General features: G+C 47.0%; 1 protein-coding gene and 1 pseudogene across 4 annotated transcripts in view; one reads left to right on the top strand and one right to left on the bottom strand.

Annotated features, from left to right (window-relative positions):
- The first annotated feature begins 1,709 nt into the window (after nucleotides 1-1,709).
- Nucleotides 1,710-7,927, top strand: LOC111752503 (uncharacterized; annotated as a pseudogene).
- Nucleotides 6,189-22,599, bottom strand: part of SSH2 (slingshot protein phosphatase 2) — a 266,689-nt gene continuing 250,278 nt past the window's right edge. For all 4 annotated transcript variants that reach the window (XM_003416769.4, XM_010596471.3, XM_064271493.1 and 1 more), the window contains 2 exons: nucleotides 14,631-15,465; nucleotides 6,189-12,408 (listed from right to left, as the gene is read on the bottom strand). In XM_003416769.4, coding sequence (XP_003416817.2) covers nucleotides 10,321-12,408; nucleotides 14,631-15,465 — 2,923 coding nt within the window. In that variant the 3' untranslated portion in view covers nucleotides 6,189-10,320. The remainder of the gene's footprint in view (nucleotides 12,409-14,630; nucleotides 15,466-22,599) is intronic.

The raw sequence follows: 22,599 nt of genomic DNA on the forward strand, positions 1-22,599 counted from the left end.
TGGTCCTTAGTCCTGTGAGCTGTGGGAGGGAGGAGGAGTGGAGGGTGTGGCAGGTGAGGAAGGTTATCTGGCAAGGAGTCAGGTATAAATTTATACAGAGTCTGGTTCTAGCAACAGGGAGCCTTCTGGAAGGTGGATCAAGCATGGAAAGTTCTTTGCCAACTGTAAAGTGCTGCTTAATGTGAGGCGCTATGATTTAGGGCCTGACTTCTCCTTAAAGACTCAGGCTGAGGGGACAGTGGGGTCTCAAAGTGTTTCTGGGGAGGAGCCTCAATGCCAGGGTGCTGTCCCACTGCTAGCCTTGGATGAGCCTCTCTCCACCCAAGTGGCTGTATCTCCCAGAGGCACCACCTCCAGTCAGAGGTCCTGGGCCTTGGATCTTGGCTCAAGGCCAGGAGATCCTAAGGTGGAGATTCTAAGCCACATTTCTGGCATAATTGAGGCAGATGGGGTTCTGCTTCCTTCCTAAGGATTTGTCAAGGGAGAAGTTCCTCCTGTCAGCTAACCTAAGTCTCTCCTGCTACTGTTTTTCATCAGTTTCTTCCCATGCTCTTGGGGGAGACACAGTGTAAGGTGGATCTCTCCCCATTCTCCTTGCACCCTGCACTGGCTTATCTAAGAGGCCCTAACCTCTTGTGTGGTCTTCTGGCTTTTGCCCACCATCCTGCGGCTGAATTTCTTCTCTGGCTCCTTTGCCCTGCTTGTCCTTTCCTCCTGGTGAAGCTGTCCTGGGGGTGGGGTCCTCGACTCCTGGGCCTGATTTGCCGGGAGAGTGATGCTCCTTTTCTCCAGCCAAGGGCCTGCGCTATGCTCTTCCCCATGGGACGCGCTGAGCTCTTCAGACGCCCCAGCCACTGCTGGCCTTCCCCAGCCCCGGCATCCCTGTGCCCTTCACGCCGCTCCTGCGGCCCCAGGCCTGGGGCCCGGCCCCCCCCCCCTCCTCCGGCCTCCTGCCCAGGCACTGCGTTCCTGCAAGACGAGGTGTCCTCGCCCTGTGGGGCGCGCGGGCCGCTGTCCGGCCAAATATAGGCACCGAGTCCACCCCGCCCGGGATCGAATTTGGCGGCGGGGGGAGGGGGACGCAGATCTCTTCCCGCTCCAGAGACCCGCTGGCTTCGGTGGCTCCAGTGGCGGAGGGGGTGGGGTGGGTACCTGGTCCTGAGTGGGCTGGGGGGGCGCTCACGCTGCGACTGCTCTGCGGAAGGGTCTGGGGGTACGCTGGGGACCGAGGGAGGCGTCAGGGCGCCGGGGCTGCCTCTCTGGGTGTCCGCGGCTCCTGGGACCCGAGCGGCCGGCTGCGCGCTCTAGCTGCTGCCTGCAGCTCTCCCGGGCCCGGCGACGCTGCAGTCCCAGCTGCCGCTGCCATCAACCTGCGGGGGCGGGGTCTGGGCCAGAGGCGGGGCCATAGCTACCCCGCCCCTCCCCACGGCGGGAAAGTCGAGCGCCCCAGACTCTGCACCGAGCGCCGGCCGGCCTCGGAGAAGCGCCAGAAGTTAAGTGTCCGTGTGTGCGCGGGGTGCGCGCGCCCCTTCCCCACCTTCCGCTCCTCCGGGGGCGGAGTGGACTGGGGAGGCCCAGGTGCCCAGGCCCGGAGGGGGGCTCTGAGAGCCAGAGGCGGTGAGGGAGAGCGAGGGGCAGCCCCCAGAGCCGGCAGCCGCGCGAGGTCAGGTGCTTTCGCGCCGCATTCCTGCCGCAATTGCCTTCTCGAATTAGTCTGTCCCCGCCGGCCGGGCTGCGGGGCGGGAACATCCAGGCCCCGCGGGGAAGAGGCCCCCGGAAGATGCACCGAGGAAGTCGTGTCAGTCCTTGGATGAGGCCTAGACTGGTCCCCGGCAGCTGCGAGGTTACCCGACAAGTGGATGTGAACGTTAGTTATTATTCTTGTTTTTATTAATAGCGACAGCAACCATCTGAGAACCTACAACGTTGGCACTGTATTAGGGCTTTCACTCCGTTAGAGACAGAGGATTTCATGGGGCAGGGAGGGAGGCAGCCTAAAGAGCAGGGAGAGGAGAAAAGTGAGCCCACCTTGACCCCCAGGATCATCAGCCTCAGGGGGAAGGGCCTCTGGCTAACCGAAATTTAGGGGGTCAGAGTGGCCAGTCTTCTGGGCCTTTGAGTTGGGAGTGGACAGTGTTGCAGGGAAGCCACCCCCTAACTCCATCAAGGCCCATGGATCTAAATATTGACCAAGAACAAACCAAAAAAATCAAACCCCTTGCCATTTGAGTCGATTTCGAGTCATAGCGACCTTACAGGACGAAGTAGAACTGTCTTGAGTTTTCAAGGAGCGCCTGGAGGATTCGAACGGCTGACCTTTTAGCAGCCCTGCCTCCTAACCACTGTGCCACCAGGGTTTCCCACCAAGAACAAGGAGGAGATAAAAAGAAACCTGGAAGTTAAAGAAAGTTCTAGTGTGTTGAGGTGGCAGTATTGGCCAGGCTGCGAGAGGAGCCATTAAGGTAACTGGAGTTGCTGATTAAGCCTAGATGACAACCTTCCAAAAGCACCACGACTTCCTGGAAGAGCTACCTATCCACAGGGAAAACCAGTGGGGAGCCTGGCCAGGATTGGTGAAGTTCTGGGCAGGAAACTGGAGGAAAGGGGCTTTGACAAGGCCTATTGGTCCTTGGCCAGTTTCCTGTGCTAAAGAAAGATGATGAGCTCTTCTGGGAGTGGCTCAAGGACAGGTGTAGCATCAATGACAAGCAGCCCTGGGACTGCTTTGGGTGCCTCCGGGAGCAGTGCCTTCTTGTGATGCTCTGCGGAGCCCCAGTCCCAGCACTGAGTTTCCAAAGTTTGAGCCAAGTGAGGACTCCTCTCCCACCCTCTACGAAGTCCTCAGAAGTCCTCCTCCATCTTCTGGGAGTTCTTTCCCCTCACCATTTCAGCTTTTCTTTGGAATTCTTGCTGTTGCATGAGTCCCCACCTCCTCCTGCCAGTTCCATGGCAACAGTCACCAGCTCTCCTGAGTGGATTCCTGGCCCCTTCCCTTGCTCTCTACCTCACCTCTGGTCTGTTTTAGGCTCCTTTTTTGGTAGAACAGTCACTGTCTTTGTAAAGATTTTTGAATCAATAAAACCAGTGGCTGTGGGGGGAGGGTGGAGGGAGGGGGAAATAAACCTAATCAAAATACAGACAGTGAAGAACAGCCAGTCCCTAGAGCCATTCTATCCGGCTTCTGCCTGGATTCCTTCCCTTGGATCATAAACCCCTGGAGGGCAGGGTGGAATCAATTATTACCTCCCAGCTCTAGGGCAAACCTGGGACTGCATGGATCACAGCTGGAGGGCAAAGACCTGCAGTGGAGGGGAGGAGGGAAGCTCGTGAGAAACATAAAGGCCCCCATAGACTCTTTGCTTTTCTGGAAGAGTTGCAGTATCCAGTGGCTTGTAGGGGAATAGAACCAGGAACTTGTACAGGCACTCCAGAAATAATTCATAGCATGGGGGGCTATGAGGGCAGACGAGCCTCCCATTTTAATTATTTCCAGGCACATGATTAGAAGGAAAAGACCTGAGTGACTCAGTTGCTCCTTAATAACTCACACTTAGTATGTGCCAGGCACTGTTCTAAGGGCTTTATGCATATTAATTCCATCCTGGTAACAACTCTCTGGTATGAGTACTATTATTACCCCGTTACACAGATGAGTAAACTGACGCACAAAGAGGTTAAGTAGCTTGCCCAAGACCACTCAACTGGTAGTTGGTGGAGCTATGATCCTTACTCAGATGGTCTGGTGCCAGAGGACATGCTTCTCAGCACCATGCATTTCTGCCTTCCTGAAGGATCCTGCCCATTTATATCATAAATGCTGAGACTGACTAACACTGCATAGCACAGAGGAAAGGATGCCTGGACTAATGAGGTTTTAAAACTGGGGTTCTAGCCGTGGCTTAATTCTATTTTTGCAGTTCTCTGGGCTGTAAAATGAAGAGAGGGCTGGGTCAGCTTCTAAGTCTGCGCCACTTGTTGGCAGACAAGGGATTTGAAATGCTGTCTCCTACTCTGAAACAGCTTCTTTCTTTTCCACCCTCCTCTTCCCCTCCTTTTTAAAGAGAGCTGGGGACTCCGGGCTAAAAGGAAGGGTCCGGGACTAGGAAGCAGGAACCTCTCAATCCGCCCTGCCTTCAGTCCATCATCTGGGTACAGAAGCAGGGATTCTCAGGTATTGCTTGGCATGGTGTGGCTCAGCCCTGCCTTCTAGCATTCTAATGGCTGCCAAGTCCTGGGACAGCTGTGGGTGGGTGGAGCCAAAGCATGAAGAACCAATTGGGAAGAAGCCACCTGGGCTTGGTGCCACCCCTTCCCGGTACCACTTTGCACTGTCAGCTGGACTCTGAACTGCAAGAGGCAGAAGACAGGCACAGATTTCATCTTTCATTAAGCCATTTTCTGGAAGAGGTGGCCTGGCAACAGCCATGATTTGGTTTGCTTTGGCTAGAAAGCCAAGACTGAGCTCATCTAGACTGGTCAGAGATCCCAGGGGCCCTTAGAATATTTTGTGAAATGACTTTGCTTTCTCCACAATGAACTCCATCCAGCACTCAAGCCAGAGACCAGGGACGTGTCCCTCCTAATTGATAATGGGTGACTCAAAACGAAGCAGGGTGATAACTTTAGTTTAAGGCAGTGTCTCCTCTGGAAAACTTTACGATGTTTTGTTGTTAGTAATTTGGAAACTGAAAACTGAGCTTTTGCTAGATGGTGTGTGATGAATGGTACTCACTAAAAACTCATGATGGGAAAGGTGGAAGACACGGACACCCCCAACTCAAGAGAACTGCCTTTTGGCCCCATCTCTCTCCTGCACCATCATCAAATGTTTCTTTTAAGAGAGGGAGGTGAAGCAGTGGATAGTTAAAATTTTTACTTCTTTGCAAAGTCAGTCCCATTTCTAGAAGGCTTTCAGTGAGCTTTCTCGTACTCAAAGCTACTGAGTTCTACCTTGCCAGTGTCCAGAGAGGTCACCCACCAAGTCTAGTCCCTGCTGGGGAAGGTCACAGCAGCTGTCCCAGCTGTCACTCTGCACCATAGATGGTGAAGGAATTTTGGTGCCTTTGCTTATTCATTCCCCTAACATTCAGGTGGTGGCTTTGCAAGAGCTTCCTTGACCAGGCAAGGTCCCGACTTGGTCACCTGACTGGAGCCACCCTGAGATAATGTTTAGTAGTAATTCTATGTAGTCTTTTATTTTGTGGAAGGTAGAAAGTCACATTTTTTTTTTTTTCTCCAGAGCTCAGCTATCTGTTAAGAGTGTGATTGGTGGGGAATCAATCAATGAGAATTGCTCCATGTTTGAGTTATCATTTCCAACCCCTCACCTTCCCCAGCAACCCCCTCCTTCGTTGTATTTGATAAAGGACATGTGTTCGTGTTTCATCTTCAAAATAAAAATTTATTCAATCTGTAACAACATTGAATCTGCACATTTGCGCACAAGTTCACATTTAAAAACAGCGGAGCACATCAGTAATAAAAAAATCTATGATACAAGTGGAACATCCCAACCACCAGGAAGATTAAGGAAGGAGATGAGCCCACTCTTTATATTCTGTTTCAAATGCCTCAAAAAGGTCCCAGAGATTCCAGGGAGCACCTGCTTTATTTAATAAAACGTGAGCATAAAAGTTTGGGGGTGGCCTGGGGCAAAAGTAACAGTCTGTGAGTCTTCTGGACTTGTTTTCCATATTCTGGACAAGTCCTAAAAAAATGAAGTAGAAAGAAACAAAGGAAAGGCACCTTAAGCTACGCCAAGCAAAACAAAACCCAACAAAAAATAAAAACCAAGCAATCCCCTGTGGGGTTGTTGATTGGAAAACATTTCAGGGCCAGTTACCCAGTTTTCTGATTGGGTCCTCAGCTCTGCCTGTGTACACAGGCTGTGCCACCATTGCTGTGGGACACAGATGGCAGCACCAGTTAAAGACCTCTTGAGGACTCTTCAAGCTGATGAGGGGCGATTCCAGTTTAGAAATCCTGTCCTAGATCTCTGGGGCATTGAGAAAATGAGGCTGGTCTCTTCCCAAAGCAGGAGCCAGGCCCAGTCACCCTCCACTTCCAGGCTGGAAAAGTACAGAAGCACCTTGCAATAGCTCTCCACGGCATCAAGGGACCCTAATCCCTGGGAGAAGGGTTTGGAGTGTGCAGCCTCCTGCTTTGGTAGCAGGCCTTTCCCTAACATGGGTGTCATACGAGTTGGGGCGGCAAATCACACGTGTACCTAATACATGCCTTCATCTTACTTTTAGTTTGGAAGGGAAAACAAAGTCCAAAATGCTTTTAAGTTGGATTGGTGATGAAACAGCTAAAATTTCACCTTGTCTACCATCAAAAAGCAAAACAAAATTAAACAAAAATGACACTAGCCATTCACCATTACAACCATCACTGTAAGACACACCATCACTGAGGAAACGGCGACTATTTTCTACACAGAGTGTTGTATGGGGGCGCAGGACACAGGTGGAAATCAGCTCCAGGTTTTGCCCACTTATCCATGAGGACTGACCCCTATGACATGGCTCTGTGTGAGGACTCACAGGACAGCCATTGCTGGGTGCCTGGAGAGGAAGGAGACTGGGCAGCCGACAAGATGATACAGGTTTTAATACTCACAATGTAAACAAAGTATCCACAAACAGGTGTCCAAAATGCCAAAGAATGGCTTTAAGAATTTTAAAATGCCCTTTAAAAGTGATCCTTTTTACATAATGTTTTCTTAGAAGAACAAGAAACAACTCCCACAAAAACATTTTTACCAAACATGCCTAGGTCACTTCAGAACTGAAACCCTCAGATGGAACAGGTGAAGATTTCTGCAAGCTGCTTTGTCTTAGAAAAGCAACTTCTCTTAGGAAGCTTCAGGCCTAGCCAACAGCATCTGTCTCGGGCCCATGAACAGGAGAGGACCCCAGAGCCTGGGCTGTCCTGAAAATGAGAAAGAGAAAATACCAGCTGGGATAAAGGTACAGAACCAGGAAAATTCTGGATAAAGAGCCTGAAGAGGCCAAGATGCTAGGAATGATCCCAAACTTTTAGAATCTGAAAGGCAACCAAAAAGAGAGATGACTATTACCATCCCACAGTACTCCAAGCCTACTACAGTACACACTATTCCTAAGTGTTTGCAAGAAGGGCTAGGATTTCTCTCCTTTCATACTGACCAGGTAACCGTCCCAGATTATAGTTCAAAACCAGTGTGCTCCTGGGGCTTTTGGCCCACGCACCAAAATCTTACTCTTCATGCATATGTGTGCAGCCAAGCATGCACGAGAGTATGCACACACACACCCTCCAGGGTAAATGAGAGTCAGATGATGGTGGTTTCTGAGATACAGATAGAGGCAATGGGCGAGATGCCAAAGCTTTTCCTCCTCAGTTTGTGAAATCTACCAAACCCCTGCCGTTCCAGGTTTGGATATTCCACGAACAGAAGAGGGAAACAGGCCAGCAGAGATTATCAAAGAGTTTGAAGAGAAGAAAGTCTGAAGAGTCCCTGACACCTCATCATACACCTCCCGAGGACAATGCTCAGTCACATAAATAAAACAAGAAGACCCAACTGTGGGATTCTGAGAGCGGTGGCAAAGCTCCTTGGCATGGTTGAATCACAGACCCTGTGTGTAAAAGGGTGTTTATTTAGGCAGGTCAATGAAATGATAAAAAATGTAATAAAAGCAAAATGAAGGCAGAATAAGACCGTTTACTCTTTAAACAAAAAGCTTGTTTTTCACAGCATTAGAGGGTTTCTTCCCAGCTTTGTTGTTCTTTAATGCAATGAGCATGAGCACTAAACACAGTGGTAGGGGAGATAAGGGAACAGTGCCGTAATGTTGATACTGCTTTTATCTCTAAATGTGTGCAATGTCACCATCTCAGGGGTTAACATCAGTGGACACCATTTTCTTACCTTCCATGCAAATTTCTCCCTGCCCCCTGTCTCAGCTTCCTGTCTTTCCCATCATATTGGTGGTGGAATTGCCACAGCAAAATGGGCACTTCAGATGGGTGAGTCCTTGGGAATTCATAACCCTGTCTCACTAGCCTCCTCACATTTGTACATACCACCTAAAAAAACACCTTACAACACATTAAATAGCCAGGAATCACCAAGCTGTATGGATGATACATCTCAACATTTAAGAAAGCTATTTAGGCACAGCACGGTTACACATAACCACTACACCACAAAGACACTTTTAACAGGTGGTTTCTGCCCAACCTGCCTCCGGGCAGTGACATCAGTCCCAACCACAGTTCCATATGGCAACTGGACTTAAAGCTCTTCTCGAGCACCTAAGAGTAGCCTCAGTCCACCTTTCCTCTCTCCTGTGGGTAGCCCCCCTGCTTGCCCCCACTGAACTCTGCTCTCTGACATCAACTTGACAGTCTCTACATCTGCCTTTGCCTTTCAGTGCTGTGATAAACCAAAAACCTAAGTCTGAAGTCCACTAGGTCAATCTCAGCCATGTGGACATCAACCAACACAAACAGGAAGCAAATTTGCAAACCACCTTTGTTTTGGTGAGCTTCTGAGGGTACTTCACTCCAGACTAAATACATTTTCTGTAAGAAGCTGAAATAGGCTTGTTTATGGCAGGTGCGCTTGTGGTAACAATATCCAGAACAGCAGCAAAGCTACAGCATGCTAAAAGGAGTCGTTACCAGGCGTTCGCCCTTGGCCGAGGCCTCCCCGACTGCCTCAGCCACCATCAGGAGCTGCCACCTGGGGCAGCCGTAACACCCCTACCAACTCCCTGGCTGCAGTTCAGCCACTGGCACACAGTGTTCTGGGATTTCAGCCTCAGAGAACTCAATCTTCAGTCAACCTGTGATCTAATGGGAGCTTTCAGGGGTTTCTCTGAGGAGGAAGTTACTAACACAGAATTTGGCAGGAACTGGAGATGTGAAGTCTCCCTTTCAGCAATTAAAACCACCGTCAATATACTGTGCAGATTCGACGAACACCCAGCAGTTTTATTCCTGTGGTGTCTTTGTGTGTTTTCCAGTTGCAACTTAACTCCTTCTTAAAAAGAATAAATTGAAAAGATCCTACAACATCAACAACAAAACACTGTAAGCAAGTGACAACATTATGTACATAAATACTGCGTATAAACTTTAGAGAAATGACAAACCTTCCAGGAAAAGACCAAGAGGAAAAAAAAAAAAAACTTAGGTCAAGTGTTAACAGTGATAACGTAGAAAACTTTGCTTTCACTGGAGGTTATACACATGTAACAATTCAAATATCATCTATGAAATTAAAAAACAAAAAACCACCACAGGCAGCACTGGGGAAATAGCAAGGGGGAGGAAAGTACATTGGAAAAAAAAATATGGCCATTAAACTCAAAAGGCCCACAGAATTATTCAAGTAATGGAAGGGTTAAACCCTACAGATGTTATTCATTTTGCAAGAACACGTTGAGTTTTAATTGCTGTTTTACAAACTTGTCACTATTGTGTTTTAGATGGGAGGACTGGGAAGGCCAGGATGGCCACTTGTGTGGATCCCACCAACCCAGAAGTTACCAGGCAGCAGCCTCTCCATCCACAACTTTACCTCCTCCTCCTCTTGTCACGCTTTCTTCTACAGAAGACCTTTTCCTGGGTTTTATTTGGGGTTCACTTTTAATGTCAAAAACTATTTGCTTGGGAAAAAACGATTTGCTTGGTAAATTTACAAAGCTGTCTGTTATCATTTTTGTAATGACAGGCTCTGGAATACCAGAAAAAATGGATTCTGGAAAAGTCGCTTTTAAAGCGGAGCAGAACCTGTGCACCTCATTAACTCCAGCGGGCTGGGGCTAGAGATGGAGGCTGAGAGCACTCTGCCGCCAGTCTGGCTGCTCTTCAGTTCATCCGCTGCCTCAGGTCTGGGAACCAAACCATCATCACAAAGACCCTGGGGAGCACCTTTGATTTCCAACTTCATCTCCACCCTACCCAGCTGCCTCCTGCCCTCAGTTGAGCAAGCACGCCTTCTCTCAGAGGGCAAAATGATAAGCAGGTGGCAGGTGACTGAAAAACAGCAATTTGCCTTTGATAAAGGTGTTCTTTGAAAATGAGTTTTTTTTTGAGGTTTGAATTTTTAAAAAATAAAAAAAATGACAAAATGGTCTTGCAGTCCAAATCTCTTTCTCTCTTGCACACACACAGACACACACACAAGACCCAAACCCTGCATGCGCCAAGAACAGTAAAATGACCAAAACGTTATAAAATTAACCAATAAAGTGCATGTTCCTTATATATTACACCTGCCCCTTGTACAAACATTTCTTTTCAAAAGTCATATGTGTAGGCTCAGAATCACATGGTATTATAGAAGGGGTTGGTTGTCCGTTTTTTATCATTTGCCTTTTTAAGTCTCCTAAGGGGGTGAGTTCTGCCGTGTTGCTGACGGGGCGCCACAGCCAGTCCTGGAGCTGGGCCTGCACACTGTAGTCCCTGGGTCTGTAGCAAAGGAGGGCCTCCTTCAGAACTAGTCAATTGAGGTCCCGACCTGGGGAGCGAACACTGTTGACTGTAACCAAATTCTTTGGCATACTGCACAAGGGGCCTCTCCACTGGCTTGCTCTGAGCGATACACTCTGTTGTTTTGAGTTGCTCTATAAAATACTTGGTGGGCTCTGGGTTCTGGGGGACACCTGGGTTTTCTGGGGGCTCCTGGACCTCCATGGCATGCATGCCTGAGTCAGTCCTGATGAAGGGCTGAAGCAGTTTGAGATGAGGGGATTCTGAGATGGGTTCCCTCTCTGGAAAACAGTCTTTACAGAGGTCCAAGTAACCTAACTTGGCGAGGGATGCTGAGCGCCTCATTTGGGATGGTTTGTTAAGCCCTGTCTGGCAAATCACTCGGGACTCAATTTCTTTAGCACGTTCCTTCACCACACCAGCGCTGTGGCTGAGACCCTTTACACTGTCACTGCTGGAGCTATGTGGTAGTCGAAAGACTACGGGTGATGGGTCCAGTTTTTCTTGTAACACCTCAATATTGTCATCAAGTTTGTTAATTAAACTTAGGTCTTCGCTACTTAACTGGGAGCCCTTATGTGGCACCTCATCGCCACTGCAGAGGGGGCCCTCCTGACTTTCTTCCCATCTACCCTGCTGTGTGGAGGGCTCATTGTCTGTGCTGCTGCTTTGCTCTGTGAAGCCCTCCAGGTGAACCACGGTTTGGGAATGCAGGTAATCCACGTTAGCAGAGGGTACATGGGTTGCGCAACTGACAAAAGGCGCTGCTGTCTCTAGGGGTGTTGATGGGCTGTTGCTCCTAATTTCAGGGCTGCTCAGGGTGGAGGTTGGGCTGGTGGGCCTGTCATGGTCAGGAGAGGACGAGTGCAGCAGAGGTAGCACTTGGGGGCGCAGAGAAACCTGGCTGGGGCAGAGAGTCTTGTTCAGATTTTCATCCAGTGCACTGAGCACAGTGATGGACTTTTCCACTTTCACTTTCCTCAGCCCTTGCTCCCCACTCTTTTTGGTGGTGGCTCCTTCAGCCTCGGGCCCAGGGGGACCAGGTGACATAAGTGTGTGGGTATACTCAATGATTTCTATCCTCTTGGGAAGGGAAAGAGGGACTGCCTCAGTCTCAGAGCCCTGGCATAAAAGCACAGTCCTCTGCTCCTTTGGGACTCTGTCCTGCTGTGTTCTAGCATCTGACCCTGGGTAATCCTGAGGAGCTGGCAAGGGGTGAAACTCCAGCAGCTTGGATGCTGGAACGATGGCTTCCTGCTCAGGAGGGAGCAGTGAGCCAGCCTCAGATCCACTGCACTCCCCCTTGCCCTTGCTCATCTCTGATTCCTCGGGGACAACGGAATGTTCCAGAGTGGCTTCATCACTTTCCCCTTTTGGTGCTAGGTCTGCCACAAGAGAATCATTCTTGGAATTCTTACGAGTGGACAGTGAGGTACATACAGGGGCAGCCCCATGGTGCTCCTGCTCTTGCCGCAATCGTTCTTCGAACTCCAGTGTGGCTCGCTTCACTGAGCCCGGGCACCACTTCGCACCTGGGTGCATCCCTGGGCCACGGAGCTCCTGTTCCCCCTCAGCTGGTTCTTCTTCTTCCAAGTCTGCTGTGAATGAACGTGTGGTTAGGCAGCCTTCGGGGTCCCACTTCCCTGAGTCTTTGGCTAGTTCTGGCTGGGCTGTGCAGGAACCCCTGTTCTGCTCCAGATTCCCAGGTTTGTCTTCCAAGGCCTGGGCCCTCTCAACGGGCAGCTCATGGATGGCGGCCTTCTTTGGTGTATGGCATGGGTTGGGTAGGACATCTCCTTTCAGTTGAATCTGTCCAACTCCTTGACTGATGGACTCAATCTCAGTGATGATTTCTTTGACTGAAATTGCATTTTCTGAGTGAGACTGCATGAAGATGTCTGGGCTGACCAGTTCTGAGATTGCCTAAGAAGAGAAAGTAGTGAGATGGTTATGGAGAACTGCAGCCTAATTGAAAAGGCCAGATGTTCTGCTTATTAATCCTCTGATCCAGGACAACCTATCTGGACATGAGGACACAAATAATGGAGTGCCTGAGGCTGTACTCTGACCATCTGTTTTGTGATACAAGGAACAAACCAGGACTCATCAAAGCCAGAGATACAAAATTAGTTCCTAGGTCTACAAAACTGTACACTGTAGTCCTTGGGTCTGTAGCAAAGGAGGGCCTCCTTCAGAACTAGTCTATTCAGGTCCTCAAGCAGGATTCCAATTCAATACCTTGCCCTCAAAATTAATAGCAAATAATCCCTGGAGGGTCCCATAATACTTATTTTTCTAAGACCACGAGCACCCAGGATACAGGCCATAATGGCATAAATCAACCTTCTTCCTCTGGCCTATCAACTTCCAGTTAGACCCTAGTCTAGTTCAAGTGGAAGAGTTTAATTCAAGGGCTTGGTGGCCACCTTAGATATGCCTTAGAGCAAGATGGATGAGGGTACCACCTAATGTCTAACAGGACACTCACTGCTCTCTTCTCTCCTCGGTTTTGCCAGGTTTCATCCACATCCTCCCACTGCTTCTCCCAGCAGCAGCAGCCCCAGCACCGACGGGCAGGGAGAATGCACTCTATATCTGACCACACAATCCCTAAGTTTCACACGGCTCCTTCTGGGAAAGGGTTATGTTGCTTATGCAGCCACATAGCTCAGCAAACTTTGAAACTGTGATTCTCTGATATTTTATTGTTTTACCATTTATGAATTCCTAGACGAATTTATGACAAGGCCAAAGAATTTGGCCAATGCAAAATCAGGTCCTACTGTAAAAAACAACCAACCAAGATTTTAAAAATCTGGACATGGCCTTTGGAAACCTCTTAAAGAGGCATCATTATGACCATCAATCTACTTTGTTAAACATTTTTGTAAGCTTTCAAAGTACAATTACTTCCTTTGCAATTGTTCAGGTCTTTCTTCTTCAAAAGAGAGTCAGTATTAGTACAAACTAACAAGGCCAGTCATGTCTTTGGGGAAAATCTGCCAGGGCATCAGGATGAGGCAAACTTGGCAAGATTGGGAGAGACGCCACAGCAGGTCTGGGATGTGTATGGCCTGTGGAAAGGGTGCTCATATGATCAAGGTCTTTGCAGAAAGGCTATTTCTGTCAGTGCTGCTATACCCAGTGGTCCAAAGGAGAGCTCAAGCATTCTAACTTCCAGGTCAAAAAGAAACAAAGGCAAAGCCTTTGGGGGAAGGAGAAGACAGAAGCAGAGGCAAGAACTGTCCTGGGGCAGTTAAGGAGAAAACAGATGAGTGGACAAGGTGGTAAATATAAGTATATGAGAGACATCAGGAGATGTCAAGAATCTCTTCAGTCCCACTAAAATTATTAGTGAAGTTTGGTAAGTTAGAGGAAACTTGTCACCATTTACTGCCCAAGACACCACTGTCTATAAGATGCATCCCAATTTCAGAAACATCAACACGAGAGTGTGAATCTCAGAACTGATGATTTACCAGGAATTCTTTGCCTGAACTGAGATGGCTTGTAAGAACTAATACACCACCAAGAAGGACCTAAGGATTCTGTCTGCTCTCGGATCATTTCCCCAAGCCAAGCCTCAATTCTTCAGCACCTATGGGTCTGAAATGAGCAACAATTCAGCAACGTTATTAATAGCAAGAGCTCAGTATGAAGAATCAGTTGCTACTCTGACAACTATTTACACATGCCTAGTCTTTGAATTTTCGGCAGCAAAAAAGAATTTCCCAAGCAAATCCATCTTCTCAGAGGGACACAGGTTTCACTTAGGCAGCTCTGAGTCACTGGCACTTCATTATTGGTGACAACTGATCTGAAATACAGAGTTCAGGGGAACCTCTCCTTGCTTAGCCAAGACATTCATTTTGGCTAATCCCTTCCCTCTTCACCCCCTCTCAGAAGTGCTTCCAGTGACACCAAAAGCCTGAAAAGATGAATTCCTCAAAAGACAAATGATTAAAAAAAAAAACAAAAAAAACCCCTAAGTTTTCCAGGAAAATGTCAGCCTTGAGACTGTCCCTCCCATATTGCCTTCCTAAACCCACAACAACATTAAATATAAAGTGCACAAAGTAGAATTCCAAACATTTTGTCTCTGAAGAAAACGTCAGTAAGTGGAGAGCTATAAAGACAGCACTTACCTTTGGCTGTTCCTCATCTACCGAAGATTCTTCAGATGCATGGGGAGTATTGCTCAAAGAGCTGCTTCTCTGGTCATCAGCTGTCACTTCAGGAGGGGTGACTTCTACCACTGACAGTCGGCAGTTTTCACTCCTTCCTCCACCCAATTCTTCCATCCTTGAGTGGGAAAAAGATTGGGACCGGGTTTCTTGGGAAAGTTCTACAAACTTCTCTAGGGCACTAAAAAAATCAATGCGATCTGTACTGAAATCTGACACCTCTGCCTGGCAACTGGGTTGGGGGCTCGGTGACTCAGGGTCAGGAGACATGGGGAGGTCTTTTAGTCGAGATGTCAATTCTTCCATAGGCAGTAAGTGGACGTTCATGTCTGCTTTCAGTGCGTCTGTCTCTAAGTCTTCCACTGTTAAGTCTGCAAACTTGTGGGCTACTTCTGGGGCCTGCCCAGGTTGGATCAAGACTTTGGATGCGTGGCAGTTGTCAAGCGGGAATTTTGATTCATTCAGACAACATCCTGATGAGCATCCATTGATGTCATTTAGGTTTAATTCATCTTCAATCTGTCCAGGATGAAAGTCCCCAGAAGTAAACTCCAAGCAGATCATTCTTTCTTTGGTACACAGGCCTTTCTGACTTGTATCTTGTGGTACCATGTGTTCCACGAAGACGGGAGGTACGGATGGGTGGCTCTCCATGGTTTTTACCTCAGCAATCTGGTCGGCTGAGGTGGTGATTTCCTTCTTGTTGAGTTCCAGCCCTGGTTTGCAGATGGGTTCGTGGTGGTCTGAGAGGTCGCTATCTGAATGAGATCTCCAGAGCTTATTATGCCGTTGTTTGCTGTGGAGGAGATAAACAAGAAACGCTTTACTCTGGTTTGTGAAAACAATCAACACCCTGGGAACCGCTCCCAGATAAACTTAAATCTTAACCCTCAAAGTGCTTTGTTAATGCCCAGTGGGAAGAGACAGTAAACATTTGAAGAAGATGCTCAATTTAACTGATAACACCCCACCCAGTGCAGTCGAGTTGATTCCGACTCATAGCGACCCTATAGGACAGAGTAGAACTGCCCCACTGATAGCAAAACAAAACAAACCAACAAAAACAAATTAACATGAGAGCTGAGTTTTTTACCTATCCGACTGACAGGAGTTAAAATGATTGGTAACAGCCAGTGTTGATGATGGTGTGAACAAACATACGTGCTCATACACTGCTGGTAGCAACGTGAATTACAGGATTTTTAAGAGCAGTCTGGCAAGAGCTCTCAAAATGTAAGACTTTTTCTTAGAGAAATATTACTTTAAATGCACAAAGATACACATATAAAGATGTTACCGTAGCACTGTAGCAGTAAAAAATTAGGCACATGCAGAAAAGAATTTATGTAAATTACAGTTCACACAACTATCTGCTATGAAGCTGTGAAAACAGGTATTTTAGTGGAACGATGTCCAAAGTATACTAGTAAATGAAAAAGCACTTTGAAAACACTTGAAATTTTCTGTCCCCATGTTAGAATAAGTAAAGGGAAAAATTGGGGGAACATTACCAAACTGGTAACAGTGAGTTTTTTTTTTCTTTCCGAAAAAGGCAGAAATAAGAAATACCAGGGGCTTTTACTTTCTAGACTCTCTATGATTTTTGAATTTTTAAAATCATAAGCAGTTTAACCTTTATAATCACACACACACACAAATCCCTACAATCAAAAGACAAGTAATAAAAAAAAGGGAAATACTCTGTGGGAACCCGTTACACCAAGTCCTCATAATTGGGGCGAAGGGAGCTGATGTAGGACAATGGCTAACATGGGGGTGTGAGGAATGTGGTGATCATTTTTCAACAGGAAAGCCAAGATGGGCTAGTAAATCCAGAAAGAAAGCTCAGTAACAGAATGGAAGAGGATGAGCATAAAGTACAGGTCTTTTTTCAAAAGGATCCGTGGCTAAAAACCATTGAGCTCAGATGATGCCTGGAAAAACAGGTGGGTTCTTCAGAGACATTGTATCTCCTTTTTTTCTATGTCTTTTGGTTTATTTTACATCCTCCACACCCCCATCCCTTGGTTTATTTAAAAAAAAAAAAACTTTTTTTTTTAAAATTTTATTTTACAGAGAAAAGGTCTGAGATGGGGATGAGACTGCATTTTAAACCACATATTCTAACAAGAAAGCACACAGCTACCCAACCAAACAGCCCATTGCCATTGAGTTGATTCGGACTCATGGTGATCCTACAGAACAGAGTAGAACTGCCCCACAGGGCTTCCCAGGCTGTAAATCTTTATAGGAAGCTGAATGCCACACCTTTCTCCCAGTGCAGTTGGTGGGTTTGAACTGCCGACCTTTCGGTCAGCAGCAAGTGCTTAACCCACTGCACTACCAGGGCTCCTCAGTTACCCAAAGCCCCAGCCAAAAAGAGAAAGGTGGCCCTGTGGCTGGTCAGGACCACCTGCCAAGGGAACAGGTCACTGAGTGTAGTGCTCGGGGGTGTGGTCTCCATTACTCACAAGCTGATGAGGAGTTACCTAACTGCAGGGTGGAATGGGAAACTCAGCCCAAAACAACAACTTGCTCCTGGGCTCAGGGCCACGCCTGCCTCTGCAGCCTGTGAATCTCTGCCGAGTCATGCGCCTGCACTAACGTGAACCCGTTTGTTCTCAACTCTGCACCTGCTCTCAGCCTGTCTGCTGCTGGGGTGGGGCTCCCTCTGCCTCAGGCCTGCACAGCAGAGAGGTGCTTTTCTGAGCAGGGACCAGGTCCATCTGTTTATGAAGACAAGCTGTAATCAATCACCTGGGTGTGAGGTGGGGTTTTCACACCCTCCAAACTGCATGAACTTCAGTCACCCCTAGGAGGAGACAACATGTCACACATCCCAAACACTGGGGTAGCTGTGGGAAGGGGCAGGCTGACTGCTTGACTGGTGGGGCCTAACAGTACCTTGTGACCAACCGAGGACTGCCAGTGCTCTTCCTTTTGAAGTTGCTTCTCCTACATCCTGACAACTCCATTCCCTGCCCTCGCTATGACTGTGTTCAGTTTCTATCCCTCACCCACCGTGAAGATGTTCCAACCCGCACCCACTCCTCTCACCCACCACGGTGGGACAATTCCAGTGATACAAATGACTAGGAGAAAAGTCTCAGGAAGCTCTTCTCTTTTCACCTTTCTCATGCTACAAAAGAACAACTTATCTTATCACGTAACAAGCAAAGGGGATGTCTTCATGATCCCAAGAAGTCTGACTTCTTAACTGCCTGCAAATCACCAACCAATTGGGAGGCAATGAGAAACTAAGTTATGCTAACAGGCACACACGGGGTGCAAGTTTCAAAGGAAGTGGCCACTGACATCACAGCTGTGCTGCCCAGCAGGGACTTCCTTCTATTCCTGGGGAAGATAATCATCAGAAAACATTGGGTCCAGGCTCTGGAATTAAACTGACACCTATTTGTAAAAGGGAAAGAAAAAACTGCAAATCCAAAGATGGGTCTGATGATACCTCCTTTTTCATGTTTGCAGTAGGACCCACGGGGTGAGTGGCAGGCAGCTGATACAGTCAAGATCTTCACTACCATTGCCTCTGAAGCACCCCATGCCATTTGGCACCCCCCCGCCCCGTTCCTAATCACCTCCTCCCTCAGAGGTGACCTCCATTCTAAATTTTGCACTTACCATTCCTTGTCTTTACGGTGGTACCACGTTTTTGTTCTTTTACTACTTAGTTTTCCATGTTTTGAACTTTATGTAAATAAAATCCTACTGTATGTATTCTTCTACAACTTTATTTGCCTAACATCATGTGCTTTTGATATTCTTAGATGTGCGTAGCTGTAATTACAGAGTGGGATGAATATGTCACAATTTATTTATCCATTTATCCAATTACAAGGTTGACTATTACAAATGACACTGCCATGAACATTCTTGGTTTCTCAGTGGTGTTTTACACAGGAACAGAAAAGGTGGTTATAAGGTATGTGTGCGGCATTTATTTTCTTGGTGACACCAAAAATATTTTCCAACGAAGCCTTTTTTCAAGTCAGTTTATTCTAGTGCACTTTAATAGGGAGAGATGTAAGACATTAGATCATATCTATTATTTTAAACTGTTAATTTTTAAGTCCCGCTGACTCTTCCACCTATTCCAGGCAGGCAGTGAGTAAACAAGATGCTAGAAGATAACTTCAGAGTTGGTTTGTGGCCTGGATGATGTAATCAAGTCTCAGGTTCTTTTTTCCCCTTGAGTGGCCTCTGACCTGAATCTGGATTTACATAAACATACAGATACATGTGAGACGACTGGGCCACTCTGGGTAAGAATTTGGCCTTTTACTTAGTAAACAAACAACTGTTGTTGTTGTCGTTAAGTGCCGTTGAGTCGGTTCCGACTCACACGATCCCATGTACAGCAGGATGAAACACTGCCCCAGTCCTGTGCCACCCTTATAATCATTGTTATGCTTGAGCAAATGAACAACAAGGAAATTTAAATGACAGGTGTATATGGTAACCCGTTCTCTTGCCTCTACTTTCTTGTTGTTATGTTTGGAGAAGCATCAAGTCTGTTAGAGAAAGTTAATACAGTCATGCGTCACTTAACATCCATGACGCATTCTGCGAAAATAGGATGTTAAGCGATTTGGACGTTGTGTGAGCATCCCTAAACTGCGAGCAACAGCATTCACTGATTTTCTACCTTCATGTTGTTTGATAACCTTTTGTTTCACTTCCGAATCGGTACTTCTTTGGCTTTTGCTGCTGCTATCCCTAGCACTAGTTTTGCTGCATCTGGGAGCCATGATGCACGTCATGGTAATATTTTCAAAAGAAAATTAAACAGAGAGATAATGCTACAACATTCAAGAGATGCACGATACATGAGATTGGATGTTGCCCACGAGTCGAAGCAGACACTGCTGTATAGTAAACTTTTTATTTGTAAGCAGGGAAAGCTCACATAAAATAAAGACAGAAAGCACAGTAGATGCACAAGCCAGTAACACAGACATTTATGTAGTACACGTTATATATGTACTGTACCATTTTATGCCTGGCAGTGCAACTGCTTTGTATACAAGAGACATGAGATACACGTGTTACACGCGGGAAGCTGCTGTGTTCGCTACGTCCAGTTCCGTCTGTTATGTCCTGTTTTCTGATCAGGATTTCTGAACTCTATGACAACTTTATGGGACCACGGACATATACGTGGTCGGATGTTGTCCAAATGGACGTTATGTAGCACATGGCTATACAGAGGAAAACACTGGTAAAAATGGAGCATCGGTTACAATAAAATCACATTGTTTATGGCTATTCTTAAGATATTAGGCAGCCTGTAGAAATGGGAGAGATGGAAGAGAAAGAACATTAACTGAACATTTTCTATGTGGGTGAATGGTCCCAGGCACCTTAAGGTTATTTCAGTGAAAAGCTATTAGGAAGACCCTTTAAACCACAATTTTACTTGGCTGTCACCTGATCAGAAATCCACCTCCCATCACTCTTGGGTTCCCTGCTGCTGGCTGACCAGTGTGCACAAGTTAATTAGACTTCAATGTCCCCACCAGCAAAGCTGGGCTAAAAGACAGCTCTGTCTCTTCCTGTCCTGGACACGGGGACATTCAAAGAATAAAAAACGACATCTGTTCAGGACATGTGGCATGAACTCTCCCTGGCCACCACCCAGCTTTTCTTCCTTGCCCCCTATACACTGGAACCCGATACCACGGACACATGGTCCAGCTTGCCAATGGTCTGCCTGAAATCTGAGCCTGACTAATGGAACATAAATCTGCCAGGTACCTGCATGATCAGAGTGCAGAATAACAAACAGGGCTGCTGGCAGTTTAATGGAGAGTTTCAGACACATATACACCACCCCCTTCCCCACTCATGCCTTACTCCCAGCCCCCCTGTTGTAAAATAAATAAAGATATGAACAGTATCAGCAGTTTTATAATACCCCCCCATTTTATGTCTAAAACGGAATATTAAATATTAGCCCTCTTTCCCAAGCCCTTAATGACATACTGGAAGATGTAAAAAGTCCTTATACTGTCACTGTTTGGCCCAAACCATCATACTCTGATTAAGACATGCTGCTGTTAGTTGCCATCGAGTCGATTCTGACTCATGGTGACCCCATATGTGCAGAATAGAACTGCTTCATAGGGTTTTCAAGGCTGTGACCTTTTGGAAGCAGATTGCCAGGCCTGTCTTCTGAGATGCCTCTGGGTGGGTTTGGACTGCCAACTTCTAGTAGTTTTTGCTACCCAGGGATTCTGTGATTAAAAGATAGTCACCAATTTATAAATTACTACAGGAGGCTGGTGTCACTTCAGTCAACTTCTCTTTTACCAAGAGGTCAAAGCATCAAGCTAATACCCTCAGAGTTGCCACCTCAAGTGAAGCACCCAGCGCCACCCTGAATAACCATGGGGCTGATGAATGCTAGGATCGCTACTACATGGAAAACTACCACATGCCTCCTGGGAGAAGATATGAAATACAAGATCTGAGCAACTGTTCTGCAAAGAGACTGAGTGGGAGTGTTCTAAGTACTTTCCTTTCCTGGTCACCTATGCTGCAAGGCTTAAAGAGCTGCAGTCACAGGGGCTGGGGCTTCTCTTTCTTTGCCCTTCTAAGCAGGCAGACCCAGAGCAGCACTCGGGCTGGCCAAGGGTCTGCTGGGCCCAATTTACGTGGCAGTTGGCTTGGCAGGCAGCCTACAAGCACCAGGGTTTTTTGACAACATGTTGTAGACTACAGACTCTAAAGGCTGCATACCTAACAGATACTTCCAATTCTTTTTCCTTACTGGCAGAGGGGCCTGACTTGGTTTGGGTAGTCACTGTCCCATGGGTCCAGGAAATGTAGTACTTCTCTAGCCCCAGAGGATAAACATGAATTTGTTTTAGCTGGTCCTAGAAATTCTATTTCTCTCGGCAGGGGCTGGTTTTACATATACGATCCAATCCTTGCCAGCGGGTCCTGAAGGAAGTCCACTAGGGGAATTCTAGGAGAGGTTTTCTTCCCTAATTAAAATGCTCCTTTTCTTCAGCCAGATGCTGTGGAATTTATATGTGCATGCCTAGGTTGGTTTTATGCCCTGACTAAAGGTATTACTCCTCTCTGAAGGTGTCTTTCTCTACAGGATTCTCCTTTTAGGTTCTAGTAACTGCTCCCTCCCCTCATTGGGCCTAGGACTGGTAAAAGCTTTGCTGATACTAGTTCCTTGGGAGTCTACTACAACCCTACACCTTTGCAAATGGCCCCTTTATTGAGTCCTCCTCAAATAACCCTAATCTAAGCATGCCATGTGTTTCTTGTTGAGATCCAGGGTGATGGTGGTATCTTATAACTTGAAGCCAATGCAGCCTAAGTGATATCCCCAGCACGAAATTCTAGTTCCTAAAAGCCAGAAAACATCAACATAGGGAATCCCAGAACCACTTACCATCCCAGTTTCTAATGAATTTACTGTGCTTGTGGGTGGTGGGAGGCAGTGGTTGATGTCAAGGAGGAGGAAATAAAGCATGCATGTATATGTATACTGAGCCCTGGTGGTTAAGTGCTATGGCTGTTAACCAAAAAGATGAGTAGTTTGAATCTACTAAGTGCTCCCTGAAAACCTTTTAGGGTAGTTCTACTCTGTCCTATAGGGTCAACTATGAGTTGGCATTGACCCAATGGCAATTTTTTTTTTTTTTTTTGGTATATATGTGTTTTCTGGGTAGCGTCCAAAGGCTACCCTTTACATCTGAATAACCCTTAATGGCACATAATGAACATTTATATAGATTTTTATTTATGATAATCCTGTGAGGTAGGTCTCTTGATTTTCATTTTACAGGTAGGGTCAGGTCAGGATCAGAAACGAGAAGTAACTTATTCAAGGTTGCAGCAAGGGGTAAAGCAGGAATGGAAACCAGACCTACTGACTCAAATTCTGTGGTTTTCT

The sequence above is a fragment of the Loxodonta africana genome, chromosome 18 (genome assembly GCF_030014295.1).
Source record: "Loxodonta africana isolate mLoxAfr1 chromosome 18, mLoxAfr1.hap2, whole genome shotgun sequence".
Classification (NCBI taxonomy): domain Eukaryota; kingdom Metazoa; phylum Chordata; class Mammalia; order Proboscidea; family Elephantidae; genus Loxodonta; species Loxodonta africana.